The 20,141-nt window shown below is 43.3% G+C and overlaps 1 protein-coding gene and 1 long non-coding RNA gene across 2 annotated transcripts; one reads left to right on the forward strand and one right to left on the reverse strand.

Annotated features, from left to right (window-relative positions):
- Positions 1-6,853: 6,853 nt before the first annotated feature.
- Positions 6,854-7,680, reverse strand: LOC136452006 (uncharacterized). The gene is made up of 3 exons (XR_010758708.1): positions 7,571-7,680; positions 7,129-7,178; positions 6,854-6,963 (listed from the first exon to the last, which is right to left on the reverse strand). It is a non-coding gene; the product is annotated as an uncharacterized lncRNA (long non-coding RNA).
- A 6,161-nt stretch (positions 7,681-13,841) lies between these two features.
- LOC136455624 (uncharacterized) lies at positions 13,842-15,902 on the forward strand. The gene is made up of 2 exons (XM_066455562.1): positions 13,842-15,003; positions 15,877-15,902. The coding sequence occupies exons 1-2, from the start codon at positions 13,842-13,844 to the stop codon at positions 15,900-15,902; spliced, it is 1,188 nt and encodes a 395-aa protein (XP_066311659.1).
- The last annotated feature ends 4,239 nt before the right edge of the window (positions 15,903-20,141 follow it).

Consider the following 20,141-nt stretch of genomic DNA (forward strand, 5'->3'; position numbering starts at 1 on the left):
GAGGGCATCATATTGAACTTTATTCCATTGCTCCCTAAGAGAAGTTGGGACCACCTTCTAAAGTTTAGGCTGCCATTTACATGTCTAAACCTGAACACTGATTTTTTTCATTACAAAGCTCAAATAGAACAGGGTGCTGATGACGGAGGGGAACTTTCCCTTGCCAAGCATCAAGCCAAATAAGGTCCTTTCCCATTATAGACTTGGAATTTCTTCCGATTCATGTAAATATGCCTAATTTTGAGTAAATTTGTCCATATTGGAGAATCATCATGTCTATGCTTGATTTGCCCAATGCACAAATCTTTGATATAATTAGCATGAGCACGGTCCTGCCAGATGCCCTACTCATTTTCTAATTTCCACCACCATTTACTTACTAAGCTAATATTCATTTTCCTCAAATTTTTAATTCGCCTAGACCTCCTTTCTTGGTACTTTTGCATATTTAGTCCATTTGACAAGATGATATTTCTTCTTATTAGCTAGTGCTCCCCCATCATTACCAAAAAAATGATCTTCTCAGTTTATCAATCTTATCAATGATGGTCTGGAGTAAGAGAAATATAGACATTTGATATATAGCAGAATTATTCAAACTGGATTTAATCAGAACACCTCTCCAAACCGTTGTTAGGGAACTACCATGCCATACATCTAATCTTTTAGTAGATTTCTCATAGATGTGTAGCCAGTCAATGATGTGGAGTCTGATGGGACTTATAGGAACCCTTTGTGGGGAACAGACCTACATGACAATTAAACATCTCAGCATATGTGTTTACTTTTTACTATCATCATTAATCATCAGGACCTCACATTTAGAGAAGTTAATCTTCGGCCAGAAAGCATTACATATATATACAGCAAAAAAATCATGTTTCTAGCCATGTCTGTGTCATCTTTGATGCATAAAATTATCATCTGCATAGGCTAGAATAGCCGCACCCCATTGTCAACCAGGTTCCCAAACAGACCCTCAACAACGTCATTTTCCTAGGCATTCAGCACCATTCTAGTCAAGACATCAACAACAAAATTGAAAAGGATTGGGGGATCGGAAAAGGGTCATCCTGTGTGACTCCTTTGTGGCTAGAAAAGTAGGGGCCAGTCTTATTATTAATCTGGACACAGATTGTGCCATTTTTCACCACTTGTTCAATCCACATGCACCATTTTGAGGAAAACCTCCTAAGCCTTAGAATTCCATACAACAGTTCCAATTGACCTTGTCATAAGCTTTGTCAAAGTCACAACTACAAAAACAGCATTGAAGACAGGTCTAAAACTAATTTCACTGATGGTTTTGCCCTTTGGCGGGTGAAAGTGGGTGATGATAACGAACTTCATCACCATCGGTTTTAAACCAGCAGTCGTTTCTCTCGCCGTTGCCTGCTAGATGCGCATCACCATCTCCTCTCTTGAGCCCATCCCCATCTACCCATCTCCTCGCTGGCCTGCCTCCTCCTCGACCACCACCCGCCATAGCCGCTGACAGAACTAAGAGAGGGAGAGAACGAGAGGGAGATTGATAGAGGAGACGGAGCACACGTCCAAGCTAGGGAGGTCACGCGACGTGGCCCAAGCGCCGTGCTAGGGGTGCACACCGCGTAGCTTGGCCCAGCACAGGCCCAGCCAAGGCAAGGCCCAATGGTGGTCGGGCCGGCATGGCATGGTTGGTGCATTGGGCCATGCGGTGCTCGCCCATGGGCGGCTGGTACGGCCTAAGAATAGCCCTAAAAGCCTTAGGCCTTGTCGGGCTGGCCCGTCAGCCCGGTGAGCCCAACATGGTCGGACCGGTCCAACAACATTCATAGAATAGAAATCAAATGTAATTCATTATTTTGCAGTTCAGACACAGAAAAAATTAAATCCAATCGCATGCCTGGGGGGCTCACACCACTGCCCATGCGAGGCCAGCCCATGGGGGTTGAGGATGTCGTGGAGGCTGGCTAGGGGATTATATGTTGTGGGTTCAGATATCAAGCCAATGGCTGGGCCAACCTTTTTTGTCGGGCCAGGTTGGGCCAGCACGTTGGGCTGAGGTCACAGACTAGGCATGGACCTTCAATCCGGTCAGGCTGGCATTGGCCTGATGGCCATTGGGCCATGCCATGCTTGGGCTAGGCCAAAATCCTATAAAATTCCTTTGATCCAAACGGAGCCAAAATACCAAGTGGGTTTTGATCTAGGAATGTGTTGTATGCAAATGAGTTGAGTGTGACAAACATTATTATGGAATGGGGTCTATTGATTCTACCTAATAATATATATTATTAAAGAGGTAAAAATTTTCTCCACCCATATTTTTCATCCACCCCCACCTAACTATCTTTGCAGTAGTGCACTCATGCCCTCCATGTCTCGTATGTGAGCCTGATTCATGACACGTATTCATGAGTTACGACAACTCGCACTAGCAACGATGAATACTGAGACCAACTCTAATACGTATTGGGTCGCGCCCTACGTATCTCATGTGATCCGGACTTATTACCTGTGTTCATATAAATTAAAACAGCTCGCATCTAGCGATGATGCAGAGTCCAATTCCTATATATATTGAATTCCATTGCAACGCACGGACACATTTACTAGCTTATATATACAAATCTAGAGGCTTGCACAGGTAGCCAGCCATATTTGACTTCTTAGCAGCATGCATACTATGACGCACAAAGTCACTAACCAAGTCAAAAAGAAGCAAAAATTGTTCGTAGGGCCGGTTCACTTTACTGAAAAGTCATGGCTAAAAGTACTGTTCGCTGATTTGTTATGAGAGAAAAACACTGTTTGTTCGTTGAAATAGTACGGCTCATAAGATAAGCAAACAGAGTTTTTCAGGGTCCAGTGCAAATGACACACAAGATGTAAGCACCGGTGCACCATGTCAACAATGTACAACTAGGCAACCCATAATGATTGACTTGGTCTTCTTCATGTAAGTAAAAATTTTCAAACTTCTCCATGCATTACAAAATTATTCTATGGATCGGAGCTGTAAGTTTGTAGGTCATTGGGTAAGGCTTGGTTACCATAAAGGCAATTTTTAATTAATATGTACAAGATGTCGAACCAACCAAAACTAATTTGAAGTAACAACCGTGCATATGAAATTACAGTTTTTATTTATTCAATATACACATTTTATTTAGAAATATAATAGTTTTCCCCAGAACTACAAAACAGATATTAGACCAAACAAATCGTACTTTTTTCCAGTATTTCATTAAAAGCAAAAGTACTGATATACACTTACATAGGCTAGCCCATCAAAACCTGTTGCCAGCCATAAATCTAATAACAGTTTAAGAGAGACAAGATGCTCCAACAAAATGCACAAACACCCTAGCTAAAGGCCAGCAGACTAACAGCACCCTAGCTAAAATCAGTGATAGGAGTACCGTCCATTTGTCATGCATTATTAGAAGCAACCGTGTTTGGCCCGTCATCGATGGAGGCTACCCTAAATGCTGCATAAATACACAAATTATGTAAAGATAAATAGATTGGTTATCGAACCAATCTGTGCACTCGACGAACAAGTAAAACCAAACACAGGGACCAACAATTGCTTTAGAAAACAAAGCAGCCCTAGTATATGGAAGTCCTGCATTTAACAAGGCAGCCTAATAGATAAACAAGTTTCTTGGAAGATCATACCAATTTTACGGTGATCCATAAAAAATAAAATGTAGCACAACTTTATGTTATATATATTGCAATATTCTACTCTGAAAAACTCATTATTCTTGAACCAATATATCATTGCCCATACTTCCATGCATGCTACTAAGTTGAATTAATACCAGCAATTAAACCTAGAGAAAGTAAAACTTTACAGAATTCAACATGGCCCAAGACACATGCAGCAATTACCTGGAGTGCAGAAACTCATGTAGGGAATAATATTTACGGTGTGGGCATCAGCATCAGATACATTTCTAGTCCGCCAAGGCTTGAGATCAATAGCCAAGAACACGGACAGCATCCACAGCAGCAACGATGTAAGGTGAGCATGAGAGGTCAGAAGCAGGGAGAAGACTCTTGAGGTCAACAACTTTATGCTGCCTCCGCATGTCCATCCACCACTCGGAGTCGGAGCAGACTCCCTCAACCATATGCAGAGAAAGAAATCGTCATACATCATGGCAAATCCCAACCCATCATCCTCCATTGACATGAGCACAATAATGGTAGACACGATGCATATCGGGGGTAGCCTTATGACTGACAGCTCATTCTTGGCCAAATCGTACTCTAGGATTCCATTGTTGTGCTGTAGGAAGTAGAGTGCATTCTCGACAAGGGCACTGGAATTGCAACGTTGCTCAACATACCAAGGTAGCTCAATAGAGGCTGTCCGGCTCCACTTATTGGCCTCAGATGAGTAGACGTAAGCCTTAGTGAAGCTCTCGAACATGATCCCTGAGCAATCTAGACATTCTTTCCAAAAACATTAAGAGAAGAGTCCTTATAGATTTAGACTGCTTCATTTACAAGTAAGTTATTTATTCCCTGGCTAATTTCTAATTTATTTTATCCAAGCGATGTCCTATTTATTTTCCTATATTTTCTGATTTTCTCCTTTTTATTCTGGATCACCTTGGATGCAGGGGAATTTGAGGAGCGGAGGTGGCCCGCCCCCTGGCTATGAACCCAGGCTACCTCGCGCGCCAGTGGTTCGGGGTTGGTCAAGGTTGGGTCATGGGCTCCTCTTGGCCCGCTTGACGAGATGTTGGGTCCCTGATCTAAGCGCATGACAGCTACCTATTTCAATTTTTATGGGGCTACCCATTTCAATTTTCCTGTAATTAGTGTAGAATAATTGTTTTTTTCAAAATGGGGCGACCAATTTCAATTAATGTAGAATAAATTGTAGTTTTGAGATACAATTGTTGTTCATGAAGGCTCCACAAACCGACAGTGAAGATTGTGATCACTACCGGTTTATAAGAACCAGCACTGATGTGAACCTTCCATCACTACTGGTTTCGTTGTGCTAGTTCAAAATCTGACATTGAAGGAGGGGTTTGAACCTGCAGTGAAGTCTCGATATGAGGTAGTGCGTGATACATCACATTGTTATTGTTGGCGGTAAAAACACCAATACTTTTATATAGTAGTAAAGACTTCTTTGTTTTGAGAAACTACAACCATACTCTAGTGATGATTTGCGAGAACTAGAAGGCAACACAAGCAAAAATACAAAAAGGGACTCCATCTAAAGGTTTCATCGCTTGCATGTCTGGTTATCTGATGACAAATTTAGAAGGTTTATGCCGGTTAGACTTTAGTCCGTTTTAGTCCCTCCGATTAGAATCAGACGTCATAGATTTTGATTAGATATCTATATAAGAAACCCAACCCTAAATACCTCTCCCTCATTCCCACCTACCGCCGCAAGAGCTCAAGCTCTTACCCAACACTGCGCAATGCCACTGTTGTGCCTAGCACTAAGACAGCCCCGCCGTCGCTCTTGACTCCTCCACCGACGCAAACCTGCCTTCGCGTCGGATGTTCTTCTAATCTGGTAAGACAACTACACTCCTCCCCTATATGTGGCGACGGATCCACTACTCCTTGCCGCCTCCATGGTATATCTGTTTAAGATTTGTTACTCTTATTAGCGACTCTGCTCATCCATCAGCCCTTGCCACCCCGGCGAGAGCTCGCATCACCTTCACACCAACCAACCACCATCACAGGGCCCGCAAGCCTCCCTCTAAGCCGTGCGGACCCTGATCATAACCCTAAAACCATATGTGTCTAGATAGTTGCCAAAGTCAAGAAATTTGACAGATTTCTTAACTGTTAACACTACAAGATTTTCGGTCTACTGCAATGCCAAAAAAGTGTAGCAAAAGACCCAAAAATGGTAGCCATAGTAATTTTGCTACCAATTTTTTTTGGTTAAATGTCGTTGCACTTGTAAGGGTAGCAATAGCATAATGCAATGGGTTACATTTTAGTTGCGACACACAGCCCCTCTATTGCAACACTTTTGATGCTTTTGCAACACCTGGTGAGTGTTGTAACAAAAGCAATTGCAACCACTATGGGTGTGGTAATAGTATCAATTGCAACGAACTAGGCGTTGCTAGCGATACGTATTGCGACACGCTGGTCGTGTAGCAACACAATGCAAGCGCAACGCAACACAGGTGTTGCAATCGTGGTTGTTGCTACGCAGAGAAAGCATTGCAATAGAGGTTCTCTATTGCCACGTCGCCTAAATGGTTGCTATAGGTGGCTTAGGTTATTGCAACATCTCTTCAGGTTGGTTGCTACAGAGAGGTCGTATATTGCCACGTTTCTGAATGGTTGCTATAGATGGCATAGGCTATTGCCACGTTACTTAGGTTGGTTGCTACAGACAGGTCATCTATTGCCACGTTACTAACTATCTGGTTGCTATAGGTAGATTCCTCTATTGCCACCGTCATCTTTTTGTAGTTGCAAGAGATAGTTTCTCTATTGCCACGATTATCGTAGCTATTGCCACGACTAAATGTGGTTGTTATATGTGCCATCATATATTGCAACGCCAGATTAATATATTAATAATTCATGTTGCGACACTTTGTTTGGTAGCTTAAATTAATAATCGCAAAACGACAAATACATAATGAAGGAAGCATCGACATCCATTAAAACGAAATATAATTTGTTCATACAAAATCTTTAACAAAACACACCGAGTGTCAAACTAAATGAGAACACAAGTAGATAGCTTAACACATAATAATGTGTTAAGCACAGACAACTGTTTGAACTCATTCGAATCAAAAGACTAATGTCTACTGTAGCAGCGAAGGTTCCCTTGATATGTATGTTGGCCATCATCCCACCATTCATCTGTTCAAGCTGACGCCTATGTTCTTGCCTCTCGGCTTCCCTTTCAACTTCTTGAGCTTCTAGTCTATCTTGCAGCCGTCCAAACGATTCAATGAGGGCTTCCTCCTGTTGCAGTTTGCAATAATTCAGTTTCACACCAACTCTCAAATTCTCATTAAACTTCACATAGTGAAGCACAAGCAGTAATAATTCAGTAATGCTCACATGATTGAATGTTCACAAAAATACATGTAAGAATGTTCACGGTTCCAAGAAAATGGAGATATGTACCTGTAGCTTGCCAGCTAAGATTGCAATTAGCGTTAGTAGCTTGTCATGATCTGCACATTTAAACCAAATTCAGAAATCAGGGTTTTGTGGGATTTTGATATGCATATTTAATTTAGTGACTATGAAAATGGATGAACTGGATGAAACATCACAAGTCAATACTACATCAGACTCATTACGAGTAAGCTTAAAAAAAGAATTGTCAAAGATTCAAAAAAGAAATGTCATCTATTTATCAGTAAGCTTTGAAACTAATTAAATAGTTCAAACAGACTGTGCAATGAAGCAAATAGAAAGATGACTGCATACCTCCATTCAGCTATTCTACAAGTCCAACAAGATCTCAATGAAAATATGTAAAGAGCTTACTATCCTCAATAGAAAGATGACTGTATATCTCCATTCAGCTATCACAAAAATAGGAGTATGTATAGTATCTCACCTTCTTCTAAGATTTTTGCTGCCTTTAGGAACCTTCTCATGTGACAATAGAGTCAGCACTGACATTGAAATTGAGTGTTTGCATCAAAGTCAAGACCAGCATGTTCAGGCTAGGTCAGAGCACTATCCTCCTCTCCTGCAGAAATTTAAATAGGCGTGAAATTTCAATGTTGCAATGACATTACAAATGCTAACAGATATCTAGACGAGTGTTCTTATAGGCATTTAATCAAACAATTCAAGTATTCCTGCATTGATTACAATACGTGGCTCAAGCAAGCAAGCGAAAAACTTCAGCATAGTTCTGTTCCATGATTAGTAGCATGCACTGACCTCAATCGACAGGTGCAGAGGTTCAGCATCTGGCCGTCCTTGCTCGACACCAGCATCTTTTCTCAACTCTGACATATATTTAAGCATTTCCAGGAAGTACACCAATTCACACTAAATATTTTGACACTGGTTTCACAAAATCACAGCAAGTAAATACAACTAGAATAATAAAGTTCAAACATTTGCTCTAGCCAATACTGAAAATTCAGTACATTTGATGCAGTCACAACTACACATGCAGATATTGCTACTGCTAAGAAATCTCCATGGAGACAAATAATTGTTAAGAACAATCATGCAAGGACAGCTACAGGGAAAACCAATTTCAACAGAGATAGATTCATTACATATGAAAGCTCTCACCTTGAGGATTTGTACTTAACATTGTCAAATATTTTGGATACAAACTTTCCTACAAATCAACATGTCTGATGTCTACTGTTGGGCCATGGAATAGTGAGACATGAGAATTACGTATAGTATTTAATTATTGGATAAAGAACAATAATTAGCAAACATAGAAGTTCCTAGTAGTGAAAACATATATACACCTGTAGCTATAAATTAAAATATGCTGACAAATGAATCTATCTCTGTTATTTAACAGCTAGGCATATGAATTTTCAACCATAAATTATTTAGCAGCTAGGCATATGAATTTAGTAGCTATGCATATAACTTCATTGAGCTGCTACTGAACTAAATCAAGCCAACACCATGAAACCAAACACAACAAGATGATATGCTGCTACTTCCCAAGCCATGTGCAACAAAGAAAATAGAACAGAGCGAGATGAGCTGCTGCTAAACCTGAACTGAAGATAGATTCAGTTAACTAAACCTGAACTGAAAGTACATTCAGTTAACTGGACACTCATACACTGTCCTGCTGCTAGTTAGACATTTCATGTTGATACACTAGCACACATGATGCTACTAATAAACAAGTGCTACCGCTAGTTAGACATTTCAACTCCGCAGCATAAAAAGAGAGGACAAGAATGAAGACGACGCTGAAATGTTGTAAAAAAACAGTAGCTAATCATTCCCTCAACACTATGATTTATACCCTATTGAATACTGGGTACAAATATGTTGCTGTTTCAGCCTTACTATATATAATATCTATCGAGAGAGACATAAGCAAGACCATGTACTCTGGTACATGCAAAACATGAACTGAAAACACCACTAGGAGAATGATTATTGATGAATGGGTACCTTGATTATTGCTGTAGGTTGTCGAGCACCCTGAGTGTCCTGCTTATTTGCAAGCACCAACACTGAAGCTTCGACTAATGACTTAGCATTTTGTCTTTCAAAACCCTGTGTAAAATACAACATACTTGTAGTGTTCAGGGTACAGTAACCATTTGACTATTAAATATGATATTGCTAACAAGTTTGTGGCACAAAAACAAATCAGTAATTGCAGTGTACTGTATCTCTGTATTTAGTGTTGGTGGTAAAGTTCAAAGCAAATCAAAACTTTATAGCCTCGGTGTAAAAAGAAAGGAAAAAAAACTTCCTACAGCACATAACGCACTTAGTTCCAGCTAGTTTACGCAGCAACCATGAACATATGTTGATTGGAAATAATTTAATATTCAGATTTGAAAGCCACACATCACAGGTACATGTAAATCTATCAGTGAATCAAAGAAAAAGGTACAACAATGAATTCTGCATATTTTTAAATGCATTGAGTAGTCAACTTTTCACAGGCTTATGGGATGGGTAGGGGATAAACTTACACAGTGTAGATCACGGTAGAACTGGGAGACGAGCTCACGGTAGACGGCGAACCATCGGCCGCAGACGGCGCACTTGGAGACGAGCTCGCGGTGGATGGCAACGCTGTCGGGGCTCAAGCCGTGCATGACGGCGTCGGTCATGTTGCCGCCGCCGATGGACCACGCCTGCTGGCTGCTGCACAAAGCCGTCCATCTAGGGCGGGCCGGACGCGTCGTTGGAGCCGAAGATCTGCTGCCGTATCTCCTGATCCTGGAACGAGTGGCCTGGCAGGTCCAGATCCACATATGTCGCGCCGTCGCCGAAGTAGACGCGCCCCACGGACGGGTCCGACGTGTTGACCGGAACCCGCGCCCTCCTCGACAGAGCTGGCCGAGGCTGCTAGATCCCGCGGCGTCCTCCACAGAACTGGCCACTGCCACCAGATCTCGCGCCCTCGCTGCTCCGTGAGGTCGAGCGGTAGGGCGCCGCTGCTCCCGCGGCCGTACAGGACGGCGGCTGGGATCTTTGCCTCTCGGGGTGAGATGGGTGCGGACAGGCCACGCACGCCTCCCTGAGGAGGGGCCGGAGCTGCTCTGCGCCGGGCTGAAGGTGGCGGGTCCGCGTGCGCCAACCGGAAGGGAGGTAGGGCCGCGCTCGGCTGCTACAAGGGTGAGGGGGGAGAAGATGCCATGGGAGGGCGGCGGCTGCAGGCGAGAGAGAGGAGAGACGGGAGAAATGAGATGCAAGAGTTAGGCTTCCTCGATTTTTATTTTGAGCCTAGTGCATCTCGACCATCCATTTTGATCTAACGGCGAAGAGCCACGTGGAGCCTGTTTTGCTGGGATAAAAAAATAACAAGTTCGAACCAAAATTTAAGACCCAAAATGATTCCAACATAAAAAGTGATGAATACCAAAGTTGTTCAGCTCATTAATATCTGCAACTTTTATTTTAGTCATCTTGTTATTTGACAAAATTTGAACCTTTCAAATTTAAAATTTTGAAAAACGACAAGTTCGAACCAAAATTTGAGACCCAAATTGATTTCAACATAAAAAGTGATGAGTACCAAAGTTGTTCAACTCATGAACATCTACAACTTTTATTTTGGTCATTTCTTTATTTAATAAATTCTTAGCACACATTGTTCACTAATCTTACACATGTCTCATATAGTTTATAAAACCTTACGAGACATGTGTCACATTTATGAACAATGTCATTACCACTTTGTCATATGAAGAAATGACCAATACAAAAGTTGTAGATCTTGTTGAGTTATTCAACTTTGGTATTTATCACTTTTTCAGATGAAATCATTTGGGGTACCAAAATCTTGTCTGAAGTTGCATTTTTTTGAAATTCAAAATTTAAATTGCTCAAACTTTTCATATGTATATATTGACAAAACCAACAAAATAAATTGATAGAGAATGATTTTAGAAAATTTTAGGAAAAAAAATCATCAGATTTGGAATTAGTATGAGGAAGAAAAACTAGTTACAAAATTGACCCATAGATTAAAAAAAGAAATCACACTGTTCACTATGATCATGTAAGGATCATCTAGAACAGTGTGATTTCTCTTTTTAATCTGTGGGTAAACTTTGTAACTAGTTGTTCTCCCTCATACTAACTTCAAATGTGATGGTTTTTTTTCCTACAAATTTGTAAAATCATGCTTCAGCATTTAAGTTTGATCAAACTTGGATGTGACAATGTTTTACACATTTTAAAATTTGAAATTTGAAATTTAACAAGTTCAAACCAAAATTTAAAACCCTAAATGATTTCAGATGTAAAAGTGATGAATACAAAAGTTGTTCAACTCATGAAGATCTACAACTTTTATTTTGGTCATCTTGTCATTTGACAAAATTTGAACATTTCAAATTTAAAATTTTTAAAAATGACAAGTTCGAACCAAACTTTGAGACCCAAAATGATTTCAACATAAAAAGTGATGAATACCAAAATTGTTCAACTCATTAATATATACAACTTTTATTTTAGTCATCTTGTCATTTGACAAAATTTGAACCTTTCAAATTTGAAATTTTGAAAAACGACAAGTTCGAACCAAAATTTGAGACCCAAATTGATTTCAACATAAAAAGTGATGAATATCAAAGTTGTTCAACTCATGAATATCTATAACTTTTATTTTGGTCATTTCTTCATTTGATAAATTCTTAGCACACATTGTTCACTAATCTTACACATGTCTCATATAGTTTATAAAACCTTCCGAGAGATGTGTCACATTTATACAATGTCATTACCACTTTGTCGTATGAAGAAATGACCAATACAAAAGTTATAGATCTTGATGAGTTATTCAACTTTGGTATTTATCACTTTTTCAGCTGAAATCATTTGGGGTATCAAAATCTTGTCTGAAGTTACATTTTTTTTGAAATTCAAACTTTAAATTGCTCAAACTTTTCATATGTATATATTGACAAAACCAACAAAATAAATTGATAGAGAATGATTTTAGAAAATTTTAGGAAAAAAAATCAACAGATTTAGAGTTAGTATGAGGAAGAAAAACTAGTTACAAAATTGACTCATAGATTAAAAAAAGAAATCACACTGTTCACTATGATCATGTAAGGATCATCTAGAACAGTGTGATTTCTCTTTTTAATCTGTGGGTAAACTTTGTAACTAGTTGTTCTCCCTCATACTAACTCCAAATGTGATGGTTTTTTTTCCTAAAAATTTCTAAAATCATGATTCAGCATTTAAGTTTGATCAAACTTGGATGTGACAATGTTTTACACATTTTAAAATTTGAAATTTAAAATTTGACAAGTTCAAACCAAATTTTTAAACCCTAAATGATTTCATATGTAAAAGTGATGAATGTAAAAGTTGTTGAACTCATCAAGATCTACAACTTTTATTTTGGTTATCTTATCATTTGACTAAATTTGAACCTTTCAAATTTTAAAATTTGAAAAAAGACAAGTGGGCACTACAGGGGCGGCTGGTGATTGAGCCGCCCCTACAGATCAGCCCCAACTGTAGGGGCGGCTCAGCTTACTAACCGCCCCTACAGTGCCATCTGTAGGGGCGGCTGGGCGGCTGGGGCCCGAGGACGCCCACTGTGGAGGCGCCCCCAACCCCCAACCGCCCCTACAGTAAAAATGCCCTCGTTACTGCTGTAAGAATCTGGCGTAGTGCATGTGACCGATGGTGCACGGTCAGGCATTTACTATCGCTAACAAAGTGACCAACCACCCCGGTACAACTTCAAGTACTAATTAACATCCACGCATACTTAACATCAAGTACTTAACAGCAACTACTACTTAACAGAAAGTTTCAGACACCAGGCATAAGGACGGAGATACCGAGATGGGGCCAGGGTTGGGGCGTTTTATAACTCATAAGGTCTTCAATCATATCAAATAAATTAAAACCTGAGTTACAACGAACACACCTACATAGCGCAGTGGTGGAGAAGGTTTTATCTGAACCAGAGCTCCATGGTTCGAATCCTGTGGGGAGCACTTTTTAATTTTAATATATGCGTCCCCAATTCTTTTCTTTCCATACTTTTTTTTAAGTTTTAAATTCGTTGCAATTATCAAAGTATATTGCAACCAAAAATAAGCGTTGCACTTGAACACAATTTTCGCTTCGACCCCATAGATTTCGTTGCAATAAAATTTAGCACTTGCAACAATATCAAAGTATATTGCAACTGCCAAAAAAGGTTGCAATTGACCCCCACTTTTGCTTCGCCTCCAAGAGTTCTCGTTGCATTAAGTATCTAGCATTTGCAACGCTTGTCAAATTTTATGCAACACAAAAAAACCGTAGCAATAGTCAAAACCAAATGCAACTAACGTAAATGTAGTTGCAGTACTACCACACAATTGCAACCAAAATCAAGTCTACTGCAACCATTTTTCACCATTGCAATATCGTCCACCAAATGCAACAGAGCTTTGCAACATCTTGAAAACCGTTGTATTAAAGGCATGTATCGCTACCATTTTTTAGAATGGTTGTAATACAACAATCTCTGGCAACCAAATTTTCTACGTTGCAATTCTTCGGCGTTGCAGTAGACCGAAAATCTTGTAGTGTAAGGCATGTTTTTTCTGTATTTATTAAAATTCTTTTTTGATAGGTCAAGTGATACAAAAAGTTCAATCCTAGTCTTGTGGACCCCACAAGATAGCCCTCGATCCATGGAGAAACTGCCCCCTGGTTTCCTCTCTCTCGGAAGCGGAAGCGGAAGCGCGGAATTCAGCTTCCCCGACCTACTAGGCACCCAGCGCACGCCGCCGCGGCTGCCGGACGAGATCGTCGAGGAGATCTTGCTCTGCATCCCTCCTGACGACCATGAGCATCTCCTCTGTGTCGCTCTCGTCTGCAAGCACTGGGCCCTCCTCCTCGCTAGTCGTGGCTTCCGCCGCCGATACCGCCAGCGCCACCGGACGCCACTGCTGCTGGGGTTCCTCGGCAACCTCATCGACACCGGCGGGTATGCACGCTTCATCCCCACGCACGCGTTCCGGCCGGTCCGCCCCGACCGCCACGACTACCGCGCACACGACGCCCGCCACGGCCGTGTCCTCCTCAACAGAATCGCTCGATGCGGCGACGTGTTCCAGGGAGTGGAGGCCGCTCTCATCGTTTGGGACCCTATCACCGATGAGCAGTGGCCCCTGCCACCTCTGGTGCGGGACCAGCCGGTGCGCAACTGGACCGCCGCGGTGCTTTGCGCCACCGCCAGCCTTGGCACCTGCGACCACCTAGGTTGCCGCCCGGGGGACTTCCACGTCGTCTTTGTTGGCATCGACGACAAGGAGATGTTTGCCAGCGTCTACTCATCAGATTCTGCCACATGGAGTGAAGCGACCTCTGCGAACCTTCCTTATGATTATCTCCATGAGGCGGTGCTCCCTGCTCTAGCAGGGAATGCACTCTACTTTGTCTTTCGGATGGGAATGGCAATGCTCAAGTACGATCTGGACACGAGGGTGATGTCTGTGATGCACGTACCGATGAGTTGGTATCCTCGCCGCGTTGTGCCCATGGCGATGGATGATGGCGGCCTAGGGCTCGCGGAAGTGGACATGGAGTCTAATCTCATACTCTGGTCAATGGAGGTTAGTGCTGATGGAAATGTGGAACAATGGGTAGTGAGTAGACACATTGAGCTCAGGACGCTGCTCCCTGCTCATGCCCTTGCGTTCTGTGTGGTTGCCGTTGCGGATGCCGTGGGTGTCATCTTCGTGTATACGGTTGATGGGGTCTACACTTTTGATCTGAACTCTGGGCAGGTCACCAAGGTTTTAAGCTATGGTTTCTATGACATTATCCCCTTTGTGAGCTTCTATACTCCAGGTACGATCACATGAGGTCCTACTTATAACATTGTATTAGCCTTTAACCTCTGACCGGTTGGTCGGGACGTCCGCCTGGTACTCTCGCGGGCAGGGTTCGAGCCCCCGCGGGTGCGCTTGTTCGCCTGCCCGGAGTTAAAAAAATCCCCTCATCTGTCTCGAGTTTCCCAAAGCACAGGCAACGGACCGGCCCACTCACAGGGTAACGGACCCCTGTGTAAGGGCGGGACACGGTGTTCGGGGGTTTTCTCGGCCTGCGTGAGAAGGTCTTCTTCCTTAAGCACAAAGTTGCGGGGGCTGTCTGCCCACCGTAGACCGAGTTTTTTTTTTTTAATTTTGCAGTGTTGCTCCGTTGTGATTTTTCCCGATAAAGGCTAGGGGCACACCAGAATATTTTTGTTTGATTTCTGTGTGCTCTAGAACAATCACTTCATAAAACTGTATTCATCCTGGCCCAATGCCATATAAAACTGTGATACACATATAGTCATATTTCCTTTTATGGCCACTGTTGGAATTAATATGCTAGACATGTGCAGTAGGAATTTCTTGGTCTGGTGTTGCTGTTCTGGACATATGGCTTGAATACATATCTTAATTTGGGCTGGGCCAGGAAGGTGCTCAAAAGGCCATTACCCTGCATATATGATCTAGCTTTTTACGCTTCAGTAGCTACGATACGTCACATTGTTAGTTAACAACAGTATGGAAGCAACGATATGTTGTTTTCTGGAATTTCAAGTTTATCATCTTTTAATATGAATAAGTGTGGGTTTCAAATAGTGCTAGGACTAGGATAGGAAAAATGTTTAATAAGGGGAATTGATTTCTCAGCCTGCTGACTTTTTTTTTTGAATTTTTTGTATTTCTGCAGTATTACGAGCGGCCTTAGACAGGTGAGGAACGGAGTGCGGGTGCTTCAAGTAGTGCTCTTGGCAGAAATAAGGTGCTCACCGGAGGGTTTCTTGGCAATGGGAAAGTTGGTGGAAATGATAAATAGTATGAGCCTTATAGTGGACGAGGTCATTGAACAATATTGAGATATATACTGATATAATCAGGAGTAGCAAGACATATATAGACTGTGTCGTCTTAATTAGTTTCAGCTCATGAGAGACTGCATATCAAACTCTGTTTCAGTTTTAATGATCTGGTCGTGGTCTACTGCTCTGTCACTGCTAGTGAACTTATCTTGCTTTCTCTTTCTAAGCCTTCGTTTCTGCTTGCTGTGTAATTGTGCTGGAGAGTGATGCTAATTTGCTGGCCATACAAATTTTAACTAATGCATTTTTTAGCACTTGCACCACATTGAATTTATTTTATCGCTCTCTGTTTGGTTAGCACTTACTCCCTCCGTTCCAAATTATAAGTTACTTTGATTTTTTAAGTATATCCATTTTGCTCTGCATCTAGATATAATAATATGTCTAGATGCATAGCAAAATGGATGAACCAAAAAAATTAAAGCGACTTATAATTTAGAACGAATGGAGTATCTCAATGTTCTGCGTACTCAGTAACACGTGTCACGCATCCTCCACACTTAGTGGGGGGTTGTATAGATAGATAGATAGATAGATTTTTAGTATCTAAAATACAGTCATCTCTCTGTGGGCCTTAGATTTACCGTTAGATATTATGATCATATAACGGCCTAAAATAATTCAGAGTCTGTAACAAACATGATAGAATCCGACGGTTGTGCTTGTAGATCAAATAGCTAACCAGTGTGAGTTGGTTGCAGTGGCATGCTTGCAAAATGGCAAATTCGTGGCCCAAGCCTAGGTTTTTATAGTGCTATTCTAATATATACAATAAATATCCAAGATATTAGCTAAAAAGAAATGCTAAATTTGTTGATTTTGTTATTCTCTAAAATAAATCTAAAAAAAACTAGACTAGTCCAACAGGCTATGTAAACTTGGCCTTCTATATTTTCAAATCTGCCACGTCACAGTTGGACTTTGCCCTCTCCATCTTGTCGAGACTTCTCCAGATCGCGTCGAGGGTGTTCATCGCCGCCGCTCCCTCCGTAGGTCGCCGTCGCCCGTCGCCCGTCGCCACAGACGGAGTCTCACCCAGACACCCTTGTGCAGTTGGCCGCTCGGGCTGGAATGCCACACACGTAGGGGCCGGGCCAGGCCATGTCCTACTCCAGCCGGCCATGAGCCAATCACAGGCCCGCGGCAGCCCGCAGCTAGCACGTGCTTGCAGCTTGCCACCGTGTGGACGGGAACACAGGCCTGCGGCAGCCATGCCATCACCTTGTGGCGGCCGCCATCACTCACGTTCCTGCGGGAGCAGGCGACGTGGTACTGACACGCAGCGGTGAGCGAGAAACCGCGGGGGAGACGAATAGCTAGCGGGTGCGGCTTGCTTTTTTTTTTTAAGCTAACGAGAAACATTTTATTTTAGAAAGCGAGATAAAAAAAGCTCTTGGAGCACCATTTCTTCTCAAAAATGTAAAATTTGTCTTAAGGACACAAATAGCATTTTATCTTGGAGTTGCTCTAATGCAATTAAAGCATACATGGCCGGAGAAAGACGCAATGGATTCCCTAGAAGGCTAGAAGCCCGTGGTTTGACTGACGGTATGCCTAGCGTCCACACGTCTGGACGTGGCTCCGACATCTGCGCCGCTCCCGCATCCGCATCCCGCCCTAGCACCCGTGCCCACATCCGTCGTAGGGACCCACCCCGTGCCCCGCACGGGAAACCCAACCCACGGCTGTGCCCCAGCAGCAACGACAACCACCAGCCGCATCATGCAACAGCCCGATCTACTTTTACAACATCCAGATGAAACTTTTGCAACATACATCTAAAACAGATGAAATATTTGAAACATACATGTGAAACACCATTGCAACTTGTGCAACATCCCGATATACTTTTGAAACATCATGATGCAACACTTACAACATACAAAATAAGACACATGAAACACTTGAGACATGCGTCTGAAACACTTGCAACATACGTGTACAAAAAACAGATGAAACATTGGGGATAGACGCTTGCAACATACGTGTACAACCATTGTAACATATGCAACATCCGCATGAAACAATTGAAACATACATCTAAAACAATTGAAACACTTGAAACATGGGCTTGCAACATGTCTGAAAAAGCGTCCAGAAACACTTGAAACATAGCATCGCCGCGCGGCCATAACCTACCTGGTGGGCAACTGTGGTGGCGTAGGCTCGCTGGATGGTGCGCGCCTGCACGCCCACTATATGGTTGTTCTTACAGTTGTAAACAATAAACTGTGAAACCAAAGTGGCTATAAATTATTTCATGCTAGCAAGTTAAACAAAAGGATAACATATTTTCTTAAACGATAAACAAAATGATGATATACCCTATTTTGCTAAATTAGAAATAATATTTTATGCATGTACCTATGAACTCATATGTACCTAAACAATCAAACGGTTGTCATTTAGCCTAGCAGCTCAAAAAAGCGGCCCACAGCCTGCTCTACAACTGCGCGCGCTCATTCCCCCACAGCCCATGAGCAAACGCCCATCTCCACCGCGCCCATGGCCCAATTGGCAAAATCAGCCCGTGGCCGCAACCTGGGCCTAGGCCGGCAATCTCGCTCCCCGCCTGGGCCTGTTCTGGCCTGGAGCAACGGCGACCATCAACTTGCATCCGACGGTCAAGCATCCATTTCGGAAGATCAAAACCCTGGTCGTGGCTCCCCCTGAAACCCTAGCACCCATTTCTTCCCTCCCGTTCTCTATCTTCGCCGCACCTGAGAGCCGATGCAGCCGAACTCGAGAGCGGACGAGACGAGACGACTGTGGTGCCCTTCGCCGGTGCACGTGTGCGGCCGGTGCCGCGCGTGGCGTCGTCGAGCGGCACCGCGATGGTGCCCTTTGTGCCTCGTGCGGAGCATCAGAGGCGCCGGCGAGCCCACGGCTCGGCCGCGTTTCCCGTGGTTGGTAAAACGGCGGCGTAGTTGTTCTTCCCACGCGCGGTGGTGTCGACGATGGCAAGGGAAGCCAAACATGTGCTGGTGGTTCTGTGACGTCTATGATGGGGACATGAGGTTCTGGGGTTCGGACTGCTCACCGTTGTTGTGAAGGATGCAGAACGTCGTGAAGCAGAGCAGGGACGTCGGAGCGGCATCCTCGCTTCTGCATGGTGGTCGTGGCTGTGGAGGGTGGCTCGAGGCCGACAACGATGGAGCAGGGTGTTGTGGCCGTGGATGGTTGGTGGCACAGACCGTAGTGCAGGGACGTCGGAGCGGCGACGTCCTTGATTTGGTCGTGGCCGTGGAGGCTGGCTCAAGGATGACAGCGATGTCGGATGAGGCAGCGCCGGATCACAAGCTTCTGGCTCAGGGCGATGCAGTTGCTGAGGACGAGTGGTAGGCTGCAGGTGAGGGCGGCGTGCAAGGGGGCCGGGGCAAGTGGCGAGGGCTATGCATGAGGTTGGGTGATCGTATGATGTATTAATGCTCGCGTGATTGGTCCTAGGGGCGATGGTGGTGGGATTGATTGTGTTGATGAGTGTAGTTTCCTTTTGTCATAGCGGGTTCCTGATTCCACGTGATGGTCATGATTTGGAAGGAGCCTGATCGGAGGAAGTGTGATTGGAAGCGCAGGAGATCACGGAGGTTGCCGCACGGGTGGATGCATGGGAGCGAGCGGCTTTGGTGTCGCACCCGGGGATGCATGGGAGCGAGCGGCTTTGGTGTAGCACATGTGGACGGAATAGTTATTATTTTTTTTGCAGGCTCTACTGTTGAGATGGTAGATTGAAGTTAGTTCCAGCATTTATACAACTCCTTTGATCGCTGATATCAACATGTATTTGTCACTTTTTGTCACTTTAATTTAGAGTCTGTCTTTAGCATCACACCAATTCTGTTCTTCTGGCCACACATTACTCAGAACTATGTATAAAAATAAGCCTGCATAGTTTGAAAATCTAAAACAAGGCCTTTCATTAGAACCAATCTATGAGGGGATTCAGATATTTTACACCCCGACGGCAGGGCCCTATGCTAGCGATCGGCGTGGATGTTCCGATGATGACGACGATGATGACTGGCGGACGCTCGACGTGGGGCACGATCAATGTGGAGCATCGGCGACCGGCCGGGCATGGTGGCTCGGTGGTAGG

The sequence above is a fragment of the Miscanthus floridulus genome, chromosome 5 (assembly GCF_019320115.1).
Source record: "Miscanthus floridulus cultivar M001 chromosome 5, ASM1932011v1, whole genome shotgun sequence".
Taxonomy (NCBI): domain Eukaryota; kingdom Viridiplantae; phylum Streptophyta; class Magnoliopsida; order Poales; family Poaceae; genus Miscanthus; species Miscanthus floridulus.